The 18,900-nt window shown below is 53.6% G+C and overlaps 1 protein-coding gene across 7 annotated transcripts in view; it reads right to left on the bottom strand.

Annotated features, from left to right (window-relative positions):
* The window catches only part of FAM53B (family with sequence similarity 53 member B), a 115,010-nt gene that overhangs the window by 50,905 nt on the left and 45,205 nt on the right, over positions 1-18,900 (bottom strand). For all 7 annotated transcript variants that reach the window (XM_019742162.2, XM_074338828.1, XM_019742167.2 and 4 more), the window contains exon 3: positions 10,992-11,046. In XM_019742162.2, the coding sequence (XP_019597721.2) occupies positions 10,992-11,046 (55 nt within the window). The remainder of the gene's footprint in view (positions 1-10,991; positions 11,047-18,900) is intronic.

The following is an 18,900-nucleotide window of genomic DNA, read 5'->3' as shown; positions in this document are numbered from 1 at the left end:
CACATCCTGGCATCTTCCTGGGCCCCGGAGTACAGCAAGTGCTGACGCATGTTCCTGTAACTGAATCTGATAAACTAGCACCAAAAATTACCTTTCTGCAAGTAGCGTTTATGCTGGCCAACATGTCTTCGTTACCCACTAGCGCTCTAGTCACCATTCTTTTAAAACGGTTTTAATTCGTCATGTCAGCTGCTGAAAGCAGTAAACTAATAATAAAAATTAAAAGAAATACAAACTAACACTGACTGAGTCACAACCATCTGTTATCTGATTTAGAAGAACTGTTATCCTCAGAAAAAAGTAGAGATTTATGTGTGATGATGGTCTTTAAAATGATAGGACGGAAGGCAAAATGGGAAACAGCGCTCAAATACAGTGGGGGGCTGGTTAAATAAATTGCCAAGGAATAGCACGGAGCATGAAAACAGCAGCTTCAGAGAACATTAACGATGTGGGGAAATGTTCACGATGTAATGCTGAGCATAAAGAAACAGGGTATAAAACTGGAGAGACAGCATGATTCCTACTTAGTAAAAGATGTATATTACCCGTGGACATAAAAGTAAACCGAGAGGTTCCAAGTCAATTGGCAGACAGCGGGGTGATTTATATTTTTCTCCTTTCTGTTTTCCCCCAGTTTCTACATTCTCTATAAGGACAAATGTATCTCCAAATACGTGTGGGATGTGACCACCAAGCCCACGAGGCTGTGCAGAGTCAGGGCCAGGCCTGCAAGCCCATCCTTCTCTGGGTTTGCCGCTTTGTCTTTGAGGAAGTTCCCGTAGAATAATACTGGCCACCAACTTCTCTTTTGGGACAAGGCACTAAGGCGCCAGATGGGCCAGGAATGTGCCGGACCCAGGAAGGAACCAGTGGGCCCTGCCCCAGAGCAGTGAGGGCCCCAAGATGGCAGCACGGTGACCTCTGCTTAATTTCACAGGTTTCCCAGGCTTTGGGAAATTAAAGGGGATTGGTCCCAATCTCAGAGGACACCACTTTCTGTAGCACTTTTATTGCACTGCCCTGGAATTTTCCCAGCTCTCGGGGAATCATGAGAAGAAAGGGGAGCTGGGAGCCAGTTAAGCAGACCATGCTGCCCCTCTCATCTGGCAGTGCTGTTCCCTTCATGCCATCTCGTGGTCTGGGTGCTTCTGGACTGGCCCCCTCTGGCCTCCCTACCCAGTCCCACTTCCTCACGGCCTGCAGAGAACTTTCTGAGGCCCACACTACCTATTGTGGTCCATGTCTCTCAGCAGCTGCCCGCTGCCCGGCAGGAAGAATGCAACCGTTCCAGCCTGGCATCCCAGTGCCTACCGACTCACTGCTCCGCCGCAGACCCTACACTCCAGGCACGCCACACTTCCTGTGACACAGAAGTCAGGGAAGAATCAGGTAGAGTCCAAATCATCCTTAAAAGTCCCTCAACAGCCCATAAAGCACATTTGTGTACACACCCCCACTGAACTGTAACTCTTACACACCAGGAATTCTTTATAAAAACTAAAGTTTAATCAATCCACTGCAGGAATGAGCATGGGTAACTTTTACATGCAGAGGGGTGGGGCACTGGGGTCGGATGACTAATTCTGAAGTGTTCCTGCTTGCCTGCAGGAACTACCCGCTCTCACAGAGGAAGCCTCTCTGAGCCTTAACATGTGAGATTCCTTTGTTGCAGGGAGGATGAAGAGTCAGTGCTCAGCTCAGTCCACTGGTTAAATGTGAGTCTGATGGAACTGCAGTGGATTTGCAGCTTCCCCCAAAACATCAGCTCTTTCACGCTGTCACAGCCTTGCAAAGATGTGAAGGTGCAAAGGCCTGGGATTTTCTCCTGCCTGTATCCTTCCTCCAAAAGTCTCTTACTCATCATTTAAGAGCCAACTCAAACATCACCTCCTCTTTGGTGACGCCCATGCTTTCCCTCATCGGCCCTTGGGCACCCACAGTTCTCTGTCTGGACTTCCAATAACATGGCTCAGATGTTAACTGCACCTTAATTATCTGTTTCCATGTCCACTTGTACTGAGCGCTAAGCTCTCAAGCACAGTCCCATCCAGCATGGCTCCTGGGTCCCGAGTGCGGAGCTTGCCACACAGCAGACCTCAGCCAGGCTGAGTGGAGGAGGAAGGAGTGAGTGACGAAGTGCAGATAAAAGCTGCAGAGCAGGCCCTGGACGTTCACTAGGTCTCACCTGTCTTTTGTCCCTGGCACAGGTAACCCTTCCTTGGCCAAGGCAGGTCCACCCTGGGCTGTGTCTTGAACTCCCCACCCCACTGGGGACGTGGATGGTTGTGTGTAAAACAGCCAGGAGACTGGCTGGAGGAGTAATGTCTAAAATACTTTGAAAATGCAAAGCCCTGCTATGGTTGTGTCAACACCAGCGAGGGGGCCACTGGTCCCGTCTGCAGAGCAGATGATAGCATTTTAATTGTTTCTATCTTTATCGCTTAGAGAAGTATACATAAAAAAAGTAAAAACAATTGAGGCTATGTTTAGCCCTTGTGTTTTCCCCCTTAGTTCAGGGAACAGAGAGCCATTTGTCGGGTTGGGTCACCAGACAAAAGAAACAGGAATAGAAGCAATTTTTAATGGCAAACGGCCCTGAGTATCAGGCCCCGACGGCAGGCTATACAAAGGAACTCGGTGGGGCTCCGAGGAGAGGATACGGGACGAACCCGCCTCTCCATTCAGTATCACTTCTGCACAAACAACTATAACTCTTTCAACAGTGACAAAGGCTGCGGACGTGGGGAGTCCACTGAGCAGGCGTCACTTGGTGCGGCGGGAAGGGTGTGGAGCTGGGCTCTAACCTCTGCTCTCCAAGTTACTTAATCTCTCAGAGCTTTGGTTTCCTCACCTAAAAAATGAGGGCGACAGATCGTAAGCACCTCGCAGAACTACGATGAGAACTAACCGGTTGCCTAGTGCAGGGCCTGCAAGAACCACAGCCATCACGAAGGTGGTGACGACACTGGAGAGAATGCTCAGAGAGCTGGGACTCAGCTCTTCTGCCCTTGGTACCAGTCTCGGTGGGTTCTGGCCGGAATGGGAGCTGTGTGCCACATCTGGATCTCTCAAAATGGGGTTTCGGGACCACCGACAGGAGCGTCCTATGGGGTTAAAATGCAGATTCCTAGGCCCAGTCCCTGACTTGGCAAACAGAATCTCTCCAAGTAAGGGCTTGCATTTTAATAAGTTCCTCAAGTTGGTTTACTGTAAAATTGTTGAGAATCACTGCTCTCGACCACCAGCTACACAGGGGCCTGGGTCCTCAGACACCTCTGTCAGGACGGCAGCCAGTCAGAGCACTCAGACACACCCCACCAAGAAGCTTCCAGAAGGTTGACGATTCCAGTCTCTGTAATCTGGACTCAGAACACCGCTGAAAGTGGGTGTTTTGGTGTTCGTTTTGGGCCAGAAAGCAGAACGATGGAGAATGACATCAGCCTTTTACACAGGGGGGGCAGGGCCCCAGCTGCACAGCATGTTCTGGATGGAGAACCGCTGGACAGAGCCTGAGAAGCCAACCTCGCTGTGAAGAGGAAGCGCCTGCGGCCTCCCAACTTCTCCCTGAGACAGCCTGTGGCCCCGAGGAGGTCCGGACACCAAGCCTCTGGCAGACGCGGGCATGGCATGATGGCACAGCCTGAGAGCCCAGGTACCAGCCAGCTCTACGCCGTCCCCATCACGTTAATCTTCAGGGGCATCTCGAGTTTCTCTATCTCCCTGCTGAGCCTGTCTTCACAGGTTTGAGGTTGTACACAGGAATGTTTGTATGTATGTAGTATAAACACACGCAACACTTTGCCTACAGCTGGAAGGGAAAACTATACAAAAATCCACACAAACCATCCAGTTGTCTCACAGGTGGAGTGACCAGGTGACCTCCAAGGTGTCCTTCAAAGCTGAGGCTCAATGACTGAGCCGGAAGTTTCTAGGAAGAGTTCCATCGGCCTGGGACGTACAAGAGAAGCCTCTGCCCACACACGTGGGGACAAGAACTCAGGTCCACCCTCCACCGATTTGGTCCTGTGATCCCGAGTAAGGAGGGCAGAGGTTGCTGGGTGCACAAATCTAGAGCTCAAAGAAAGAACGCTCTCAGAGAAACACAAATAGCATTCAACCGCAAATGTTCTTGTTTCCATTTCTGCCCTTAAACTTGAAGGGAAATTCCCAGGGGCCCCTACTCTTAAGGGACTACAAGCCTTCTGATGTTCTAACGACAGAGGAGATTTGCAGCCCTGGATCTCTCTGTGCTGTATCTTAGAGGCTGCCTTATGGGGACATGACCACAGCAGAATGTGGTTTCTAGAACAGGCTAAGCAGCCGAAGCACAGACCTGAGACTCTTGCAGCCTCCCAGGCCCGGGCAGCAGGCCTCCCGCCAGATCAAGACCGGCTGACTCATTCGTGGATTTCACACCTGTCTGCCTGGGCTATGAGGCTCTCTCCCCTGCCCTGTAGGCTGGGTCGTGCTAACTTGGTCTCGGGGCTGCAAGAACTCTAGGCTTGGTTTAAAGGTAGAAGCTCACCAACCCTTTCAATGGGAAACTCAAGAGAACTGAGATATCTTTCTGACGTTTTGCGAAGCTGATCTTATAAAAAGAACAAAGGGGAAAACAAGCAGGGTAATAACCTGAGTTATCCCACAATGGTGTCATCTATTTTTAAATGAACTTTAGAGCCCCTGGCCCCCTGGAGCACCTCTTTCCCTGTGTCACCAGAATGGAGACTCAATTCAGAGCTCTGTCAGGAAGAAAAAGTTCTCAGGCTTTACTGCCTCAGCCGGTGGTTGCGCCCTCTCGCCTGCGATGAATCATAAAATGTCAGTTGCATCTGGGGTTCAGGGGCAGTAACACAGGATGCCAGGGCACGAGGACAGCGACTGGAATGGCTAGAGGAAACTCCTCACCAGCCCCCATCAAGGGAGGCAGGGAAGCTGGCTCTGGGGCTCTGGGGGAGGCCAGAGAGGCTGGGGGGTTCAGAGTGGTTACAGGGCCTGGCCCTCATCAGCTGGGTGGGGGTGGCCCATGGCGGCTACCACTGCTTCTGGGAAGTCTTTGCTCTTGCAAAGAGGCCCTGTGGTCCCCAAACAGACAGTATAGGGGAGTAAAAAACACAGCAGACTGGGTGTTGGGAGCGTGGGCCTCAGTCAGTCTCCCCATCTGTAAGAGGCAGGGTGGACAGGGCCCTGTGACAGCCCTTTCAGGTCTGAGCCGACTTCCTCTCCAACCACAGGCCTCCAGGGGCATTTAAAAACATGTAGGGAAAAGCTTGCATTTGCAATGGCAACAAAAACTCTGAAGGGACAGAAAGGTATGGTTTATCGTCTCCTCTGGACTCCCACCCTAGTGGCAGGTGCACACAGAGTATACAGAGTGGGCATCTGCTTGTGATTCATCCCCAGATCAGTGCACAGAGAGCAAAGTGGGGCGCCATCACTCAGACGAGAGAACTGGCAGCTGGGAGAGCTATTCAGGAAGCTGCCGATAAACGCATTTTAACTGTTCATTAACTAACACAACACTGGGGTCCTTGCTGAAGCTGAAAAACAGCACTGGCGTGGACTCTAAGCAAGGACTGGCCTCGTGGGTGTCACAGCCCCACCCCCCACCCCAGCTTACTGGTGGGAACACCGAGCTTCAGAGCTGCATCACATCCGGGCAATAGACACGCAACCGGCCAAAGGCAGAGCTGGCAATCCCATGGCCAGGTTCGTGTAGGTGGCCCAGGCTGCCTCCGAACTTGACCACCTTTCCATGTACAAGGGAAACTGGCCATGCACCGTAGTGGGCGGCACCCAAAACAAGCGTGGCAGCTGTCATTCCCTGTCCTCTGGCACTACTGGGGCCCCCTCCCCACCCCCAAGTCAGGCCAGCCTGGGTGAGAAGGCAGCCTGAGAGGTTCCCTTTTCACTTGTCACCGTAAACAGCCAGCACGTGCCAACTACACTTTGCACCTACTTCCATTCTGTACTTTATTCCTGAAACCAATAAATGGTGCAAGAAAAAACTTAAAGCGCTCTGGACAGACAAGTCTTAAACAAAACCTTATACTATTTTAGAGACTCAAAAACATCACCTATATGACCACAATACATAAAAATAAATTAAAAATAAAAAGTAAATTTCTAAAAATCATACATAGGCATACTTGTATATGGATGTATTTTTTTGTTTTCCATTACAGTTGACACTCAGTATTATTTTATATTAGTTTCAGGTGTATATGGATGTCCTTTTAAAAATGAAAACAAGGTTCACTCTAGCCTGTTTTCGTTAATAATCAGTATCTTGTAGAGGGCCCTGGTCCATGCTCAGATTCAAAATGGCCACCTCTGAGAAGTGGAGAAAGCGGCATAGACCCGAGATTGGGCCCAAGTAGCTCTGGTTTTGTTACTGCTATTGCTCATTTTGTTGCAGTCGTGTATTTGTTCTAAAAAATCTGAAATGCTCAACCTCCAAATGCCAGCTTTTTCATACGAGGTGCAATCACATTCCACTTGCAATGACGAATAGTGGTGGAGTTAAAAGACCAAAGTGACATGTTTTTAGTGCTGCACAGCTCAACGCAGCCAACTGGTTTCCCCTGTAGAAATTAATACAGAGCGTGCCCCCGGGAACAACCCTTTTATGTATAGAGTAGACTTTAACAGCCGAGTAATTAAACATGGAAAGTAAGGGCTTATAATTAAAACGCTTGACAAACCTGAACCAAGTGGCACAAGTAGGGCTGCTGTAATATTTTTACAATTCCTTTTTATACATAATGTATGATCCTTCTGCTCAAGTTTCCTCTATGTTCTTTGCCTGTGAAATAATTTACATTAATAAATAATTTACTGCCATAACTCCTAAAGCAATTATGGGTTTTCATCCAATTTTTTTTCAGCACATGAATTGTTTTGTTCTTTGTCGACTCGTATTTACATGCCTTTTCCTAGTGGCCTTTTTGCAATAATTGGAATTACACTCACTTTCTCACATATTTGATTTCCAGGTCTTCTCCTTGCCTGAGAGGTGGGGAAAATGGCATGTGTAGTGCGCACTGTCCCTGCAATACAGAACTCATTTAATGGGTGCGCTTAGCCAAGGGTGGCAGCAAATGGAGCCTGCTCGCATCCCACTTGCCCTGTTTCACAAAGACTAAACTAGTACATGTGTGGCCTGGGTCGGCGTGAAGAGGCTTCTCCGTGGCAAATGACGAGGACCTGGAGGGAGCCACGCACTGAGGATTCATGTTCAGCCCCTGCCTCTCCCAGCGCAGAATTCTCTCCGGCGCAGAACCCACTAGAAATCATGGCCAGCAATGGGCTGGCTCGCCTGCCGGGTTGGCTGACCAGCGGGTGGGCCACACCCATGAAGCTGCTACCTGACCAAGGTTTCCTGTGTCAAGAACACAAGAAGCAGCGATGCACATGGCTCTTGCCCACAGAAGCTGTTTGCAGAGGAAATTCCAGCTCAGCACAGAAGATGTGCTGGGGAGGGTCTGGGAGGTGAGAAAGGAAACCAAGAGGCAAAACACTGCCTCTGCTGGAAGGGCCCTGTGATGACAGCGCTGGGCTGCAGCCTGACCAGGGTGTTAGGCCCTGGCACAGAGCAGGCCTGGCAGCTGTCCGGCTCCCCTCTGCCCTGCCTCTCCCATGCACAGCTGGCCCACCTTTGTCCTCTCCCCTACTTCTCCACTTTGGAAAAGCACAAAACCACTTCTTTCTATCAAGTTCCCAAATTTGGGGGTGAGGGACAGCTCACAGTAAAGGAAGAGGGAAGTACTTAAAAACAACAACAACATTGCTATGAGCACTCGATTATACTCGTAGTAGCATTTTACCTAAGTGGGTGCAAGGAGGCTGAGCTACTTGAAAGGGTGGCTCTTTAAGAGGAAGCAAACAGGCCACCGCCCTCCCCACCCTAATGCACTTGCCTGAATTTTCTTCAGAACATTTACGAAACTCCAACTCTTACTGGCTCCCAGTTAGGACCCTGCATGGGGACTTAGGAGGGACATGACTGAGTCACAGGGCCAAGCTGTCTCCAGCTCTCGCAGGAGAAGTCCACTGATCAGGGCCAGAACACAAGTCCTTTATCTCCAGCTGACAGGCAGGGGTTTGGTGATTATAACAATAAGACATTTCGTCTTCGCTGAGCATTGTGCAGCCCTGGAAGGGCCTAAAACCCTCTTGCAAAGTGTGGCTGGACTCACAGGGTGTTCCCGGCTATTGAAAAGCTGGCACGTCTAAGATGAAATATCGCTGCCTGGGTACCCTCCTAGTTTATCATGAAGGGCGAAGCCATACCTGGATCACAGGTGAAATGGGCAGGAGCAGTCACCTGAGCTTCCACCAGCACAGAGGCTTGGGAAGGCCTACGACAGCTGACATTCCCGCCTCAGCAAGCACAGGAAACGGATGGAGGCGGGAGGGCTGAGCCAGCCCTCCTGCGTGCTGCTGTCTCTTTAAGTCCCACAAACACCTGTGATCAGCAAAATGAGGAAACCACGGCTCAGGAAGATGGGCTGATTTGCCCACAGCTCTGAGGACCTGCTGTTGGCACAGGGCTGGTTCACGCTACCCCAGCACCAAGTGCCTGACACAAAGCAGGTACTCAGTAAACACCTGCTAGGACCAGCCACTGCAATGGACAAGCAGCCTTGGTGATGTGCATTGTTAGGTGGCTCAGGGGCTTCCTGAATCAAGGAGGCGCTTAGCAACAGGAAGATGAGCATGTGGCAGAGATAGATGCCGAGAAGGAGGAGGGGACGCCATGGACCCCTGCCCGAGCCAGCAGAGCAGGAGGGACACGGAGCCCATGGTGAGCGATCCTGAAGAACCACTCTGCAAACGAGAGCCTGCGGAAGCGGCAGCACAGGCCTTCTTGGAAACCCTGGGCCGGAGAGAGGCCTCCCGAGTAGAAAGCAGCAGCAGGGCTCCGCAGGCTCAGATGGACGCCACTGGGAATCCGGAAGGACTGCCTCACTCCGTGTGCCTGTCCCCAGGGCCTCTGCCTTGGTCCCTGAGCCTAAGGGTCTTTCCCCACAAGATATAGGTGATGCGCTCACCTATACCTCCTCCCCAAGGAAGCCCAGGTGGCCCCTTTGTTGGGCGTGGAGGCCTCTGCAGGGAGCAGGATGCTCACCGTAGGTGGCAGCCCTCTTTGTCACCTATTACTAAGGACTGCTCATGCTGCGCCAAGCTCCTTACAAACATTACCTCACATGGTCCTCACAGCAAGCCCACGAGGCAGGGGCTATCACAACAGCCGTATTGCTGAGGAGGAAACTGAGGTTGAAAAAGTTCAGGAGTTCATAGTGCCTGTGAGTCCAATACCACCCGTTACGAACCCACAAGAGCTCCATTATGCTGTACTCAGTGCAAAGGCCCGAACGTCTGTTGCAGGGGCAGCCCTGAAATAAAGACCGATGTCTCCACAACCCGGTTTACTGGTCTGGCCCAGTTTGCAGTGGACGTCCAGGCTGGGGTGGGGGCTGGCCGTGCCAGAGGAAGGCAGCTCAGCGGGAGCTCAGTGGTGAGTCAGGCCCCAAGGGAGCTGGGAACCACCAACAAGGTGTTCAAGAGAGTCCCACATGGAGACAGGCCTCAGAAGAGTGTCACATGGGTAGACCAAGACCAGATGATCTCCCTGTTTCCATTTCCTCTGGTGCCAGCATCAAGAGGACAGCCTGGGCTCTCCCTCAGAGCTGTGGCTTGTGACTGAGAGGACAACAATCTTCTTTCTCCCCTGACCTGGGTCCAACTCTGCCCATCGAGGGACCTGGGAGGTCACATCACGAGGCCTCGGTTTCCCCCATGTGAATGGAGTGCCCCCACCCACCCCTGAAGCTGCTGCAGAGTCGAGGAGATCCTGCATGTTAAGAAGTGTGGCCCAGCACCCCCCACCCTCATCATCCCTCCTACAGGAGTTGGGTCTAAAGAAGAGGAAGAAAACACTGTTCACAGAGGGAAGGGCCAAGGAGGAGGCCAGGAAGACTGTACACGGCCCTGCGAAGACAAACCTGGAATTTGAAAGCCCACAGGCGTTACCCATCGTGGAAGCCTGGCTGCTGCCTCAATGCAGACATCACAGAAACTCATCGTCAGGTGTCCCCGAAGGGTGCAGGAGTCACAGAGAGACAGACAGTGAAAGGAGAAACGGTGCCTCATCATCTGGAGCATGAGAACTCAACACAGTCAATTTCAGCCCCTTATTAAAAACGGTAATTCACACTTGCATGAGAACGGGACTGAGGCAACCTTTCTGGAAAGCCTGTCAGCAGCATGAAGCAAGAGGCTTAAAGCCGACCCGACCCTGCCCTCCGGCCCTTCCACCCCACTCCTGGGGACTGCCCTGCGGAACACCCAGAAGGCAGACGAAGCGGAGACACTTAGTCACTGCTAATCACAACAGCCAACAGAACGCCCTGCCACCCAACAGGCACACAACAGTTACATCACGAAGCACATTTGAAGACAGCAACACAATGGAGAACCAGACACTCATTAAAATGTACAGAGTGGACAATTTTAATGCTGTGGGGAAATGGTGGCAACTACTATCGGTACCGAGTGAAAAAAGCAAGAGACATTTTTTTTGTGTGTATATAAGTTCATGTAATCATATGTTCATCATGGACTTGGCTGTGAACAAAAAAATACACCAAAATCTGAACAGTAGTTTTCACTGGGGCCATGGGAGATTTTTATTTCATACTTTATACTATGGTGTGTTTCCTGAGTTAAAAAAGGGAACACGGCTACTTTGGTAATCAGACAGAAACTCAGTGTTGTAGTGGGAATGACATTTGTAAACCGCACACCAGTGACTGTCCCGGCAGCCCCCGTTACCACTCCAGCACCGCTGGGACCAAAATAGTTATAAAACACACAGAAGAGTCCCAACAGCTGCTCTTTGTGCCTGCGTCCAGCAGTGCCCTTAGCGTCTCACCTGGAGGACTCAGGCCCTGGCGGAAGGACTGCTCACAGCCACCTCGGTTACTCACCCATAATTCCACAAGAGAAAAGTGTCGGTCCGTGACTCATCTTCTTTGGCGTGTGCTGAAAACAACCAGAAAAGCTATTCACTCTTCAAGTCATAAGAAGAAGCACGTCTGCACATGACCCTGCACTGATCCCTTGCTAAAGTCACAATTAGAGGGGTGACCGCCTTTTGCCGACGTCAGATTAGGGAAAAGAGAGAAAAGTATTAAAAGAGACAACGTCTGCCCATAATCAGGCCTGGACTCTTTGTCCGAAGTCTCCAGTGAGTTATGGTGTCCATCAAACTAATGGGCTTCAAAACCCACAAGAAAGCAGCATGACTTGTGACACTGGGGGACTTTTCCATGCGAGTGGTATGGAGGAGGGTGCGGGAGGAAGTGTGATGTGCCCAGTTCACCGAGTTGGGCTGAGAAGAGGCCTCCTCACATCCCAGGCGGGGACAAGAGGGGACCTCGGGTGCAGCAAGAAGCTCGAGTGCTGAGCAGAGACACCTCCTGCCCCCCGTCCCTCCCTTCAAGTGAGAAGAACAGCTCTTCCCTGTGTTCGCAGCAGCACGGGGTGAAGTGCAAGAGGGTGGCCCCGCCCTGCAGGCCACTTGGTGATGAGGTCCCCAGATCCTCTCTGAACTGAAAGAGCAACTTGAAAATTCTGTTTGTTCTCAACATACAGCTATGGCTTCTGAGCTCCTTGGCACCATGTTTCCACAATGGTCTCCCTCCCCATGGTGAACACGCTGCATCTCCCCTCAAGCCCACAGCTGGCCTTGGCGGAGCGCTACGGCCATCGGTGAGGAACAGGCCAGCGAGGCCCAGAGGGCCCCAGTCCAGGCACTTGCTCCGCAGCTGCACAGGAACCTGAGCGTGGACACTGCCGTCCCTTGTGCCAGCTGAGGCCCAGGTCAAGAGGCCTATCCTGACCTCTGGGGAGGGCGGGGACACTGTGCCCACTAGGGCCCCAGGAAGAAGCGTCTGGCGCACTCACTCACTCACACATTCATTCATTCATCCACTCACCTAACAAAGCTGTACTGGTAATTATTTAAGTTACATGCAGGCCATGCTAGGGGTTGGTCATGTGACAGGAAAAAAGCTCTAGCTCGAGGAGTCAGCTGGTCACAGAGGCCCCAGGGAAGCCCCAGGACATGCAAGGCTTCTAGTCTAAGAAGTGGGGGGAACCTAGGCCCTGGCTCTTTAAGGCCTGCAAGGGTGAGGGTGGGGCCGCCTAGGAACACCTGGCCCACCCAGATAAGAGGGTGGCAAGCGCCTGGCACCAGCTCCCCACCCCTGTCCCCAGCTGCCTGATTCCGGGGTCTTTGCCCTCCGTCAGATACGTGGTCATCCAATCAGGTTATTAGGGTCCATCCTGAGGAGCCCTGGGCAGAGACGAAGGACAGCGCTTCAGCCCACAAGAAGCTCCCATTTCGTAGAGGACACCGTCAGAGACAAGCCACTACACAGAGAGTGGGACGGGGAAAGATAACCAGCCTGTGGGTGCTGCGTGCGGGAGGTCAAGGCTGGTTTCCTGAGGAGACACTACAGCTGGTGCTGAAGGCCCAGCTGGTGCGGGGGGTGGGCAGTCCTCCGCCAGTCCCTCCTCCTCCACGTAAAACACTCTTTATACTTGCAGGACAGGTGGTCCCCATGAGTTCCAGAGACTTAACCATCTAATCTACATGTGTCGGGGGAAAGGGCGGGCTGTGACCACCTCCCTCCCCACTGACTCGGTTAATGCAGCAGGATACACACTGAAAGCCCATACCAAAGTCACCCAATGGGGAGCAGGTGACAAACTCGAGAGCTCTGCTGTGTTCAGAGAGAGAAAAGCTGGGCTTGCCTGCTGAGGGAGACAGTCCAACACCCCAGCACAAAGCACACACCCACTGGGGAACCGCAGCAGGCAGCCCACCCTCGTGCTTGGTGGCAGGGGGCAAAGCTACCCAGGCTGGGAGCCCCCAGAAACCCAAACCAGAATCGGGCCATGGACTGCAGAAGACAGCGAGAAGCCTGGAGTGGCCGGTTGGCTGCACTGCGATGCAGGGGCCACTGAGGAGGGCTTGGGGTCCCCAGACAACAGCAGGAAACCAACAGTGGGCCAACCTCCCAACGCATCCCTGCTCGCTGGCCTTGTTCTTCCTCTGAGCTGTGTTCCAGACAGAGAGCGCCTCGGGGCCTGCCCAGGCAAGGTGAACACGTGATGGGCACAACAGCTGCTGGGGTCCGTACCCACAGAGGAGAGCCACTGGGCCAGCGCATGGGGGCTCTCCAGGCCCGCGTTCACTCATTGTCACTCATTCAGTGGCTCAGCGTTTGCTGCAGAGCCGTGTCTCAACTTGGAGAACACACACTTGGAATGCCCTGCTGTCCTGCTCAGGACACCACCACCCTCCGCTGAGACTAAGCCAGTCTCCTAACTGGTCCCCTGCCTGTGCCGAGCCCCGGGTCCATTCTCCACCCAGACCCAACAGAGGCCAGCCCACATTGTTCCTCTGTTTACCACCCTCCAAGGACTTCCCACAGCAACCAGAATAAAATTCAGGCCGCCCCCTCTCCCCACAGCCCACCAGACCCATGTGAGCCAAGCCTGGTGCCCACAACCCTCACTCAACCCATCCTGTCCCCCCTCACGCAGCTCTGTGGGACCAGCCAGCTTGCTGCTGCCTCAGGCCCTTCGCGGTGGGGTCTTTACAAGATGGGCTCTGGGTCTCATTCCTGTCACGCGGCCTCCTCAGCGGCCTGCCCTGAGCACCCGGCTGAAAGGCGCCGGCACCCATCGTGCTTACTTCACACGGCCTTGTTTAGCTTTTGCATCGCCTGCGTCACTTCATTCGCTTCTGTGCCTATTCTCTGCTTCCCCCAAGACTCAACCTTCTCGAGGCTACTGTCTTGTCCACGACGTTCCCATCACACAGCAGGCGCCACGGGACTCTCTGGTGACTGAACGCTATGGCCAGCTGTCAGCCCAAGCTGGTCCTGCTGCCACAGGCCCGGCAGATGTGGGGCCAACGGAAACGATTTCCACTGGCCAGGACCCGCTGGGCTCACGCCAAATCAAAACTCAGGGGGAAGGGGAGACAGCAGCAGGTGGACAGAGTCGGGGGTGACCCTAGGTGGGCCCGGGCTCCTCACGCGGCCTCTGACTCTGCACTCAAGGACGCAGGTGGACACTGAGAGTTTACAACTTGAAGGAAGCCCTTCCCCTGGTTCCCCGTTGTTGGGGAGCCCCACTCCTGGTTTCTTCATTGAGCATGTGAAACCGTACAGACTCATGGTGCAGCGCCCCTTCTTCAAACAGCACCCCAACTCTGCACTGGGGCTCCTCCCCTCCCTCACTGGGGCGTGTCATGGTGAGACTGGGCCTCGGTGTCCCCGGCATGGGGTGGGCACAGGACACAGGCATGGCTGACCAGACACTCGTCGCTCCAGGGCTCTGAGTTCTGGACCAAGGGGGTGCTGGGGCTGCTTCACCCAGTGGGACGCCCTGAGCCTGCCGTGAGCACCTGCTTCCCAAGCCACCCAAGCTGCCCCATCCCTGTCTTTTCTGGGGCTTCATTCGCCAACTCCTCTCCAGGCCTGCAGTTCTCTGCCAGTGCTCACGGGGTCCTCTTTGCGTGTCAAGTTAGCCAGAAATGGTCTCCTGCTTACAACTGAGGAACCCCAGCCGATTTCATGCTGGGCTTCAAGAGGCTTGTGTTTAAGGAAGCCACGCAACCGCTCCAAGTGGTGCTTTGGTGGAGGTTTTCAGGACCATGAGGAAATATTTACACATTAAACCTACTTATATAGTGCAGTGTAGTTTTTTGGGTTTTTTTGGTTTTTGATGGTGTGTTGTTGTTTTTTGTTTGTTTGTTTTTCACAAAATGCAGCTTTCTCCTCTTTCTTTTCCTTCTTCCTCTTCTTGATGGTCAATTCAGGCAAATGGGTTTGCGTATGTAGAGAATTTCCCTCAAAGTCATGATGGGGAAATGCTGACCGAGAGGACGGTGGCAATCTGAAGGCCAATCATGAAGCCTGAACTCGTTATGGGCTAATTACTTCCCCCTGGGCTTTCTGCCGCCTGTTGGGGTAGCTGAAGAAACCAGGAAATAAACAGTGGGATCAGGGCCCCCCATCTTGCTTTCTGAGCCCTGTCTGAGGCTGGGCCGGCGGTGGGCAGGCCTGAACATCCCGTACCTGACAGCTTCCCAGGGTGTCAGGTCCCAAGCACACCCCAACCACTGGCAGGTTTCCCAAGGTCCAACACCGCCCAAGCTTCCCACTGGGCTCCAGGTGGTCCAGAGCCGTTGTATTCCTAGTATACCCAACACATGATAAAATCCCCACTGTCTGTGCCATTCTGCAGCCGGCCTCTCTGCCCCTTTGGACCCCCTGTGGGAAGGTTGAGCCGATCCCTACCTATGTGGTGAGGCCCCACAGGCCCTGGGGGGACTCACCCTCTGAGGTTTCCCAAGACACTCAGTGTGCACACAGACGTGCACAGACGTGCACACAGGCCCTGGCTGGTGTCTGCAGTGACACAGGACAATGAGCACAGCCCCCCTGGTATTTCCCCCACTGGGAAGCCTCTGTTTCCAAGCCTCCCCCAGGGCAGGGCCTGGTCTCAGGTCAGGAGAGAAGGTTCTGGAATTGGATCTTCCATGGGAAAGGCAAAAGCTGCAAATCAAACTCTGACTAAGGAAAGAAGCCCTGACTCAAATAAAGACACGATTCAGGCCTTTCTGTAATGAGGAACTGGCTCAGCAAGTACGGCAAAGCCGTCTCCGCACATGCCCATGCTTCTTCTTCCTTTCTTCTGCAGATGACTGACTAAAGCGGTCGCGTCCCTTTTTCCTTTCCCTGATGCAGTGTTACAGGGAACCGCAATGCCGCGTGGACAAGATCATACTCATGCACATGAGGGGAACAAGCGGGGACCCCAGCCTCCAAAAGGGAACATGGTGAGACCATGGCCGTGGAAAGCAGAAGGGAGAGGCAGACCCGAGCAGCAGAGAAGCTGAGAAGGAAGCAGCGTGTCTGGGGCAGACAGCCGGTGGTGGCCCTGGCTCCCCGGACTTCAGGGTTGGCTCAGGCATGGACGACGGGCCCCTTGGCGTCTGCTTGCCCCGGGAAAAGGCACCGGACTGCCTCGGACTCTGCATTTCTGAATTCAAACTTCAGCCCAGCCTGTGGCCTGCCAGGGATGCTGGCTGGGGCTGTTGAGCCCAATGCCAAGTCCGGGTGACCGGGAATATGAAGACCCTCGGTTCCCAGGCAGCTGGGTGCAAGGCCTGACGTGGCCACTAACTCTTCCAACTGAGCAAGTCACTTAGCCTTGGCACGCTGATCTGACAAGCGCAGAAGGAAGGGCCTGCTCCACAAACCAGTGTCGGCTGTTGTGGGAAATACCACGAGGCTGGGAAAGGGCGGCTGCCTGGACCCACACTCCGCCTCCGCCCTGGAGCGATGCACCCCCAGCTCCCGCTGGTCTCCAGACTTGACAGAGGCTTGGGAGTTTCTGGGGAGACAGCTGGGCCTGGCCAGGAACATGGTCAGCCTGGTGCAAGAGAACAGACCCTCTGCCTGAGTGTGAGCGTGTGGGAAGGAGCTGGGGAATGCTGCTCCCGAGGTCAAATGTCTGGGCTGCCTGCCAGTAGCAGCAGCTAATGTTAGAACACTAGAAGGAAGAGACCGCTCGGCAGAGGAAAGCGGCCGGCGGCGGAGTGGGGCAAAGGGGAACCCAGTGTGGGCATCGCTGCCCATTGTGCAAGCCCAGCCAGCTGGGCCAAGGCAAGGCCCCCAGCCACCTCTCCCTGGAGAAAGGCAAAACCTACGGAGCGCTCTCAGTCCTTTTTTCTGTTCTTCCTCTCTCTCTCAAGAGTAGAGGCAGTCACGTTGTCAGCAGCATTTAGTTTGCAGAAAAAGGAGAACCAACACCATTAAATGGGCTCCTAAGAAGACGGGGAGGGGGCTGGCCAGGCCCAGGAGAGCACCTTGGGCCTCTCCTCACCCTGTGTTTCAAGGCACACCCCCCCCCAGGTGACTTTCACCTGCAGTTTTGGACTTTCTCTCCTCACTGCTGTCTCTCTGAGATCTGTCACCACAATTCCAAGGTGGCCTATGGTGATTCACATTTTCTTTTGTAATCTTAAACCCCCACTTCTGTTATCTTCTTAGTCTGATTAGAAAACAAAAGAGAAATGCTTTTCCACCTTTCCTGTTATTATCTTGATGGTATTTACATGAGGATGATGTTACCAGCTTAGGAAGCTGAAGCAAAACCCCCACTAACTTCCTCTCACCCTCACTGGCTGCTGAGAGCAAACTCTCACATCAGTGTATCTCACATTCCGTCTGGTGGATGTCTCCACTAGACTGAGATCACTTGGGGTCTTTCTTTGATTGTTTAGCCCGTGGCACTGCCCAAGGCCTAGTGGAGTCCTGAGACTACAGCCTCAGGAGCCAGGCTGGGCTGTGCGTGCAGGTCTGGGGTGCAGGACACAAGTGCCTGGGCTTGCAGGCTGCATCCGGGCACCCTGCTCGCCAGCTGTGTGGCCTAGGCCCCCCATCCCCTGGGCTCTCAGAGCAGCAGTTTCCTGTCTGTGTAACAGGGTAGAGGTGGACGTACCCCTGCCCCTCAGCAGGGCGGGGGCAGGCTCCAGAGGAGGGAAGGGTGGTAGGACTTCTGCAAGCACCACACGGACGGCGCTTCCCGTCCCAAGCCGCTGGGACAGCTGCACTCCTGCCTGTCCACTGGCCCACACTGAGCTTCCTCCTGTGCAAGCAGAACCAGGCCAGGCCTGGACTGGGGCCAATAGCCTGTGAGGCGCCACCAAACTGACATTGAGAAAGCCCCCTTCCAAAGATGGCCACTCCTCACAGCTGACCTGCCCTTCTGGGACTTAAGGGGAGGGAAGAGTCCGAAGAGGACAGATGGGCCTGGAGCAGCCGATGACCTTCCAGGAAGGGGAGAGAGTCTGGGAAGACAGGGAAGACCCTAAGCCACATAGCAGCAGGTGGACCACACAGCCCTTCGCCATGACCTGTTTGCTGCCCTTGACCTCCTTTCTTTCCCTTTCCCCTCCCTTCCCTTCCCTTCCCTTTCCTGAGAAGATGAGTCTTCCTATCCCACTAGGGCTGTGAGGCCACACTCCTCCTGGCATGGGCTCAAGCCATGTCTATTCAAAGAACGGCTCAGCTGACCTCAGGCCCACACGCCCTGGAACCAGCTCCATGGCCAACCCCAGCCAGACTCGCCCTGGGATGGGACCAAGTTCAGCAGCAGCTGCTAAGGCCAACAGTGCAGCTCGACCCGGCAGGGATGCTCCCTTAGGACATCCAGAAGGCCCTCACCCTGACCGTCATTCCTTTCTGGTCAGAGCTACTCTAAATGTGTTCTTTAGATTTACCAGGAAAACACCCACCAACAACAGAAAAAGAGCAATCTCGGCAGCAGCCAGAAAGGGGCTAAAACAATGATGGGAGGAGAAGCTGGGCTACGGGAACGCACATTCATTCACTCTGCAAATGTCCACTGAGCACCTACCGTGTACTAGGCCTGGGCTTTAGGCACTGAGGATTCAGCCACAAGCAAGAGACAAAAATGCCTTTGTCACACTCACATTCTAGTGCAGGAGTCATTCAACACACAAGATCCAAGTATTAAAAAGTGGTACCTGCCTAAGAAGGAACAGAGATGGGGAAAGGGGACAGAAAGGGTGAGGGAGGTAAGGGTGGTGGCAGTAGAATTAAATTTTGGGCGACTGACCAGAAAAGAAAGGGAGGGAAGGAGAATCCTGCTAGGGGGAGTGTTTCAGGCCACGGAAAAAGTACAAAGGCCCTGAGGCAGGCTAGTGCTTGGCACAATGAGCATGGAGGCCAGTGTGGCTTGAGCAGAGTGAATGGGGGGTGGGCAGCAGAGAGCAGAGTGGTCCCGGGG

This window comes from Rhinolophus sinicus, linkage group LG07 (assembly GCF_036562045.2).
Source record: "Rhinolophus sinicus isolate RSC01 linkage group LG07, ASM3656204v1, whole genome shotgun sequence".
Taxonomy (NCBI): Eukaryota; Metazoa; Chordata; class Mammalia; order Chiroptera; family Rhinolophidae; genus Rhinolophus; species Rhinolophus sinicus.
This window is presented reverse-complemented; position numbering and strand designations above follow the sequence as displayed.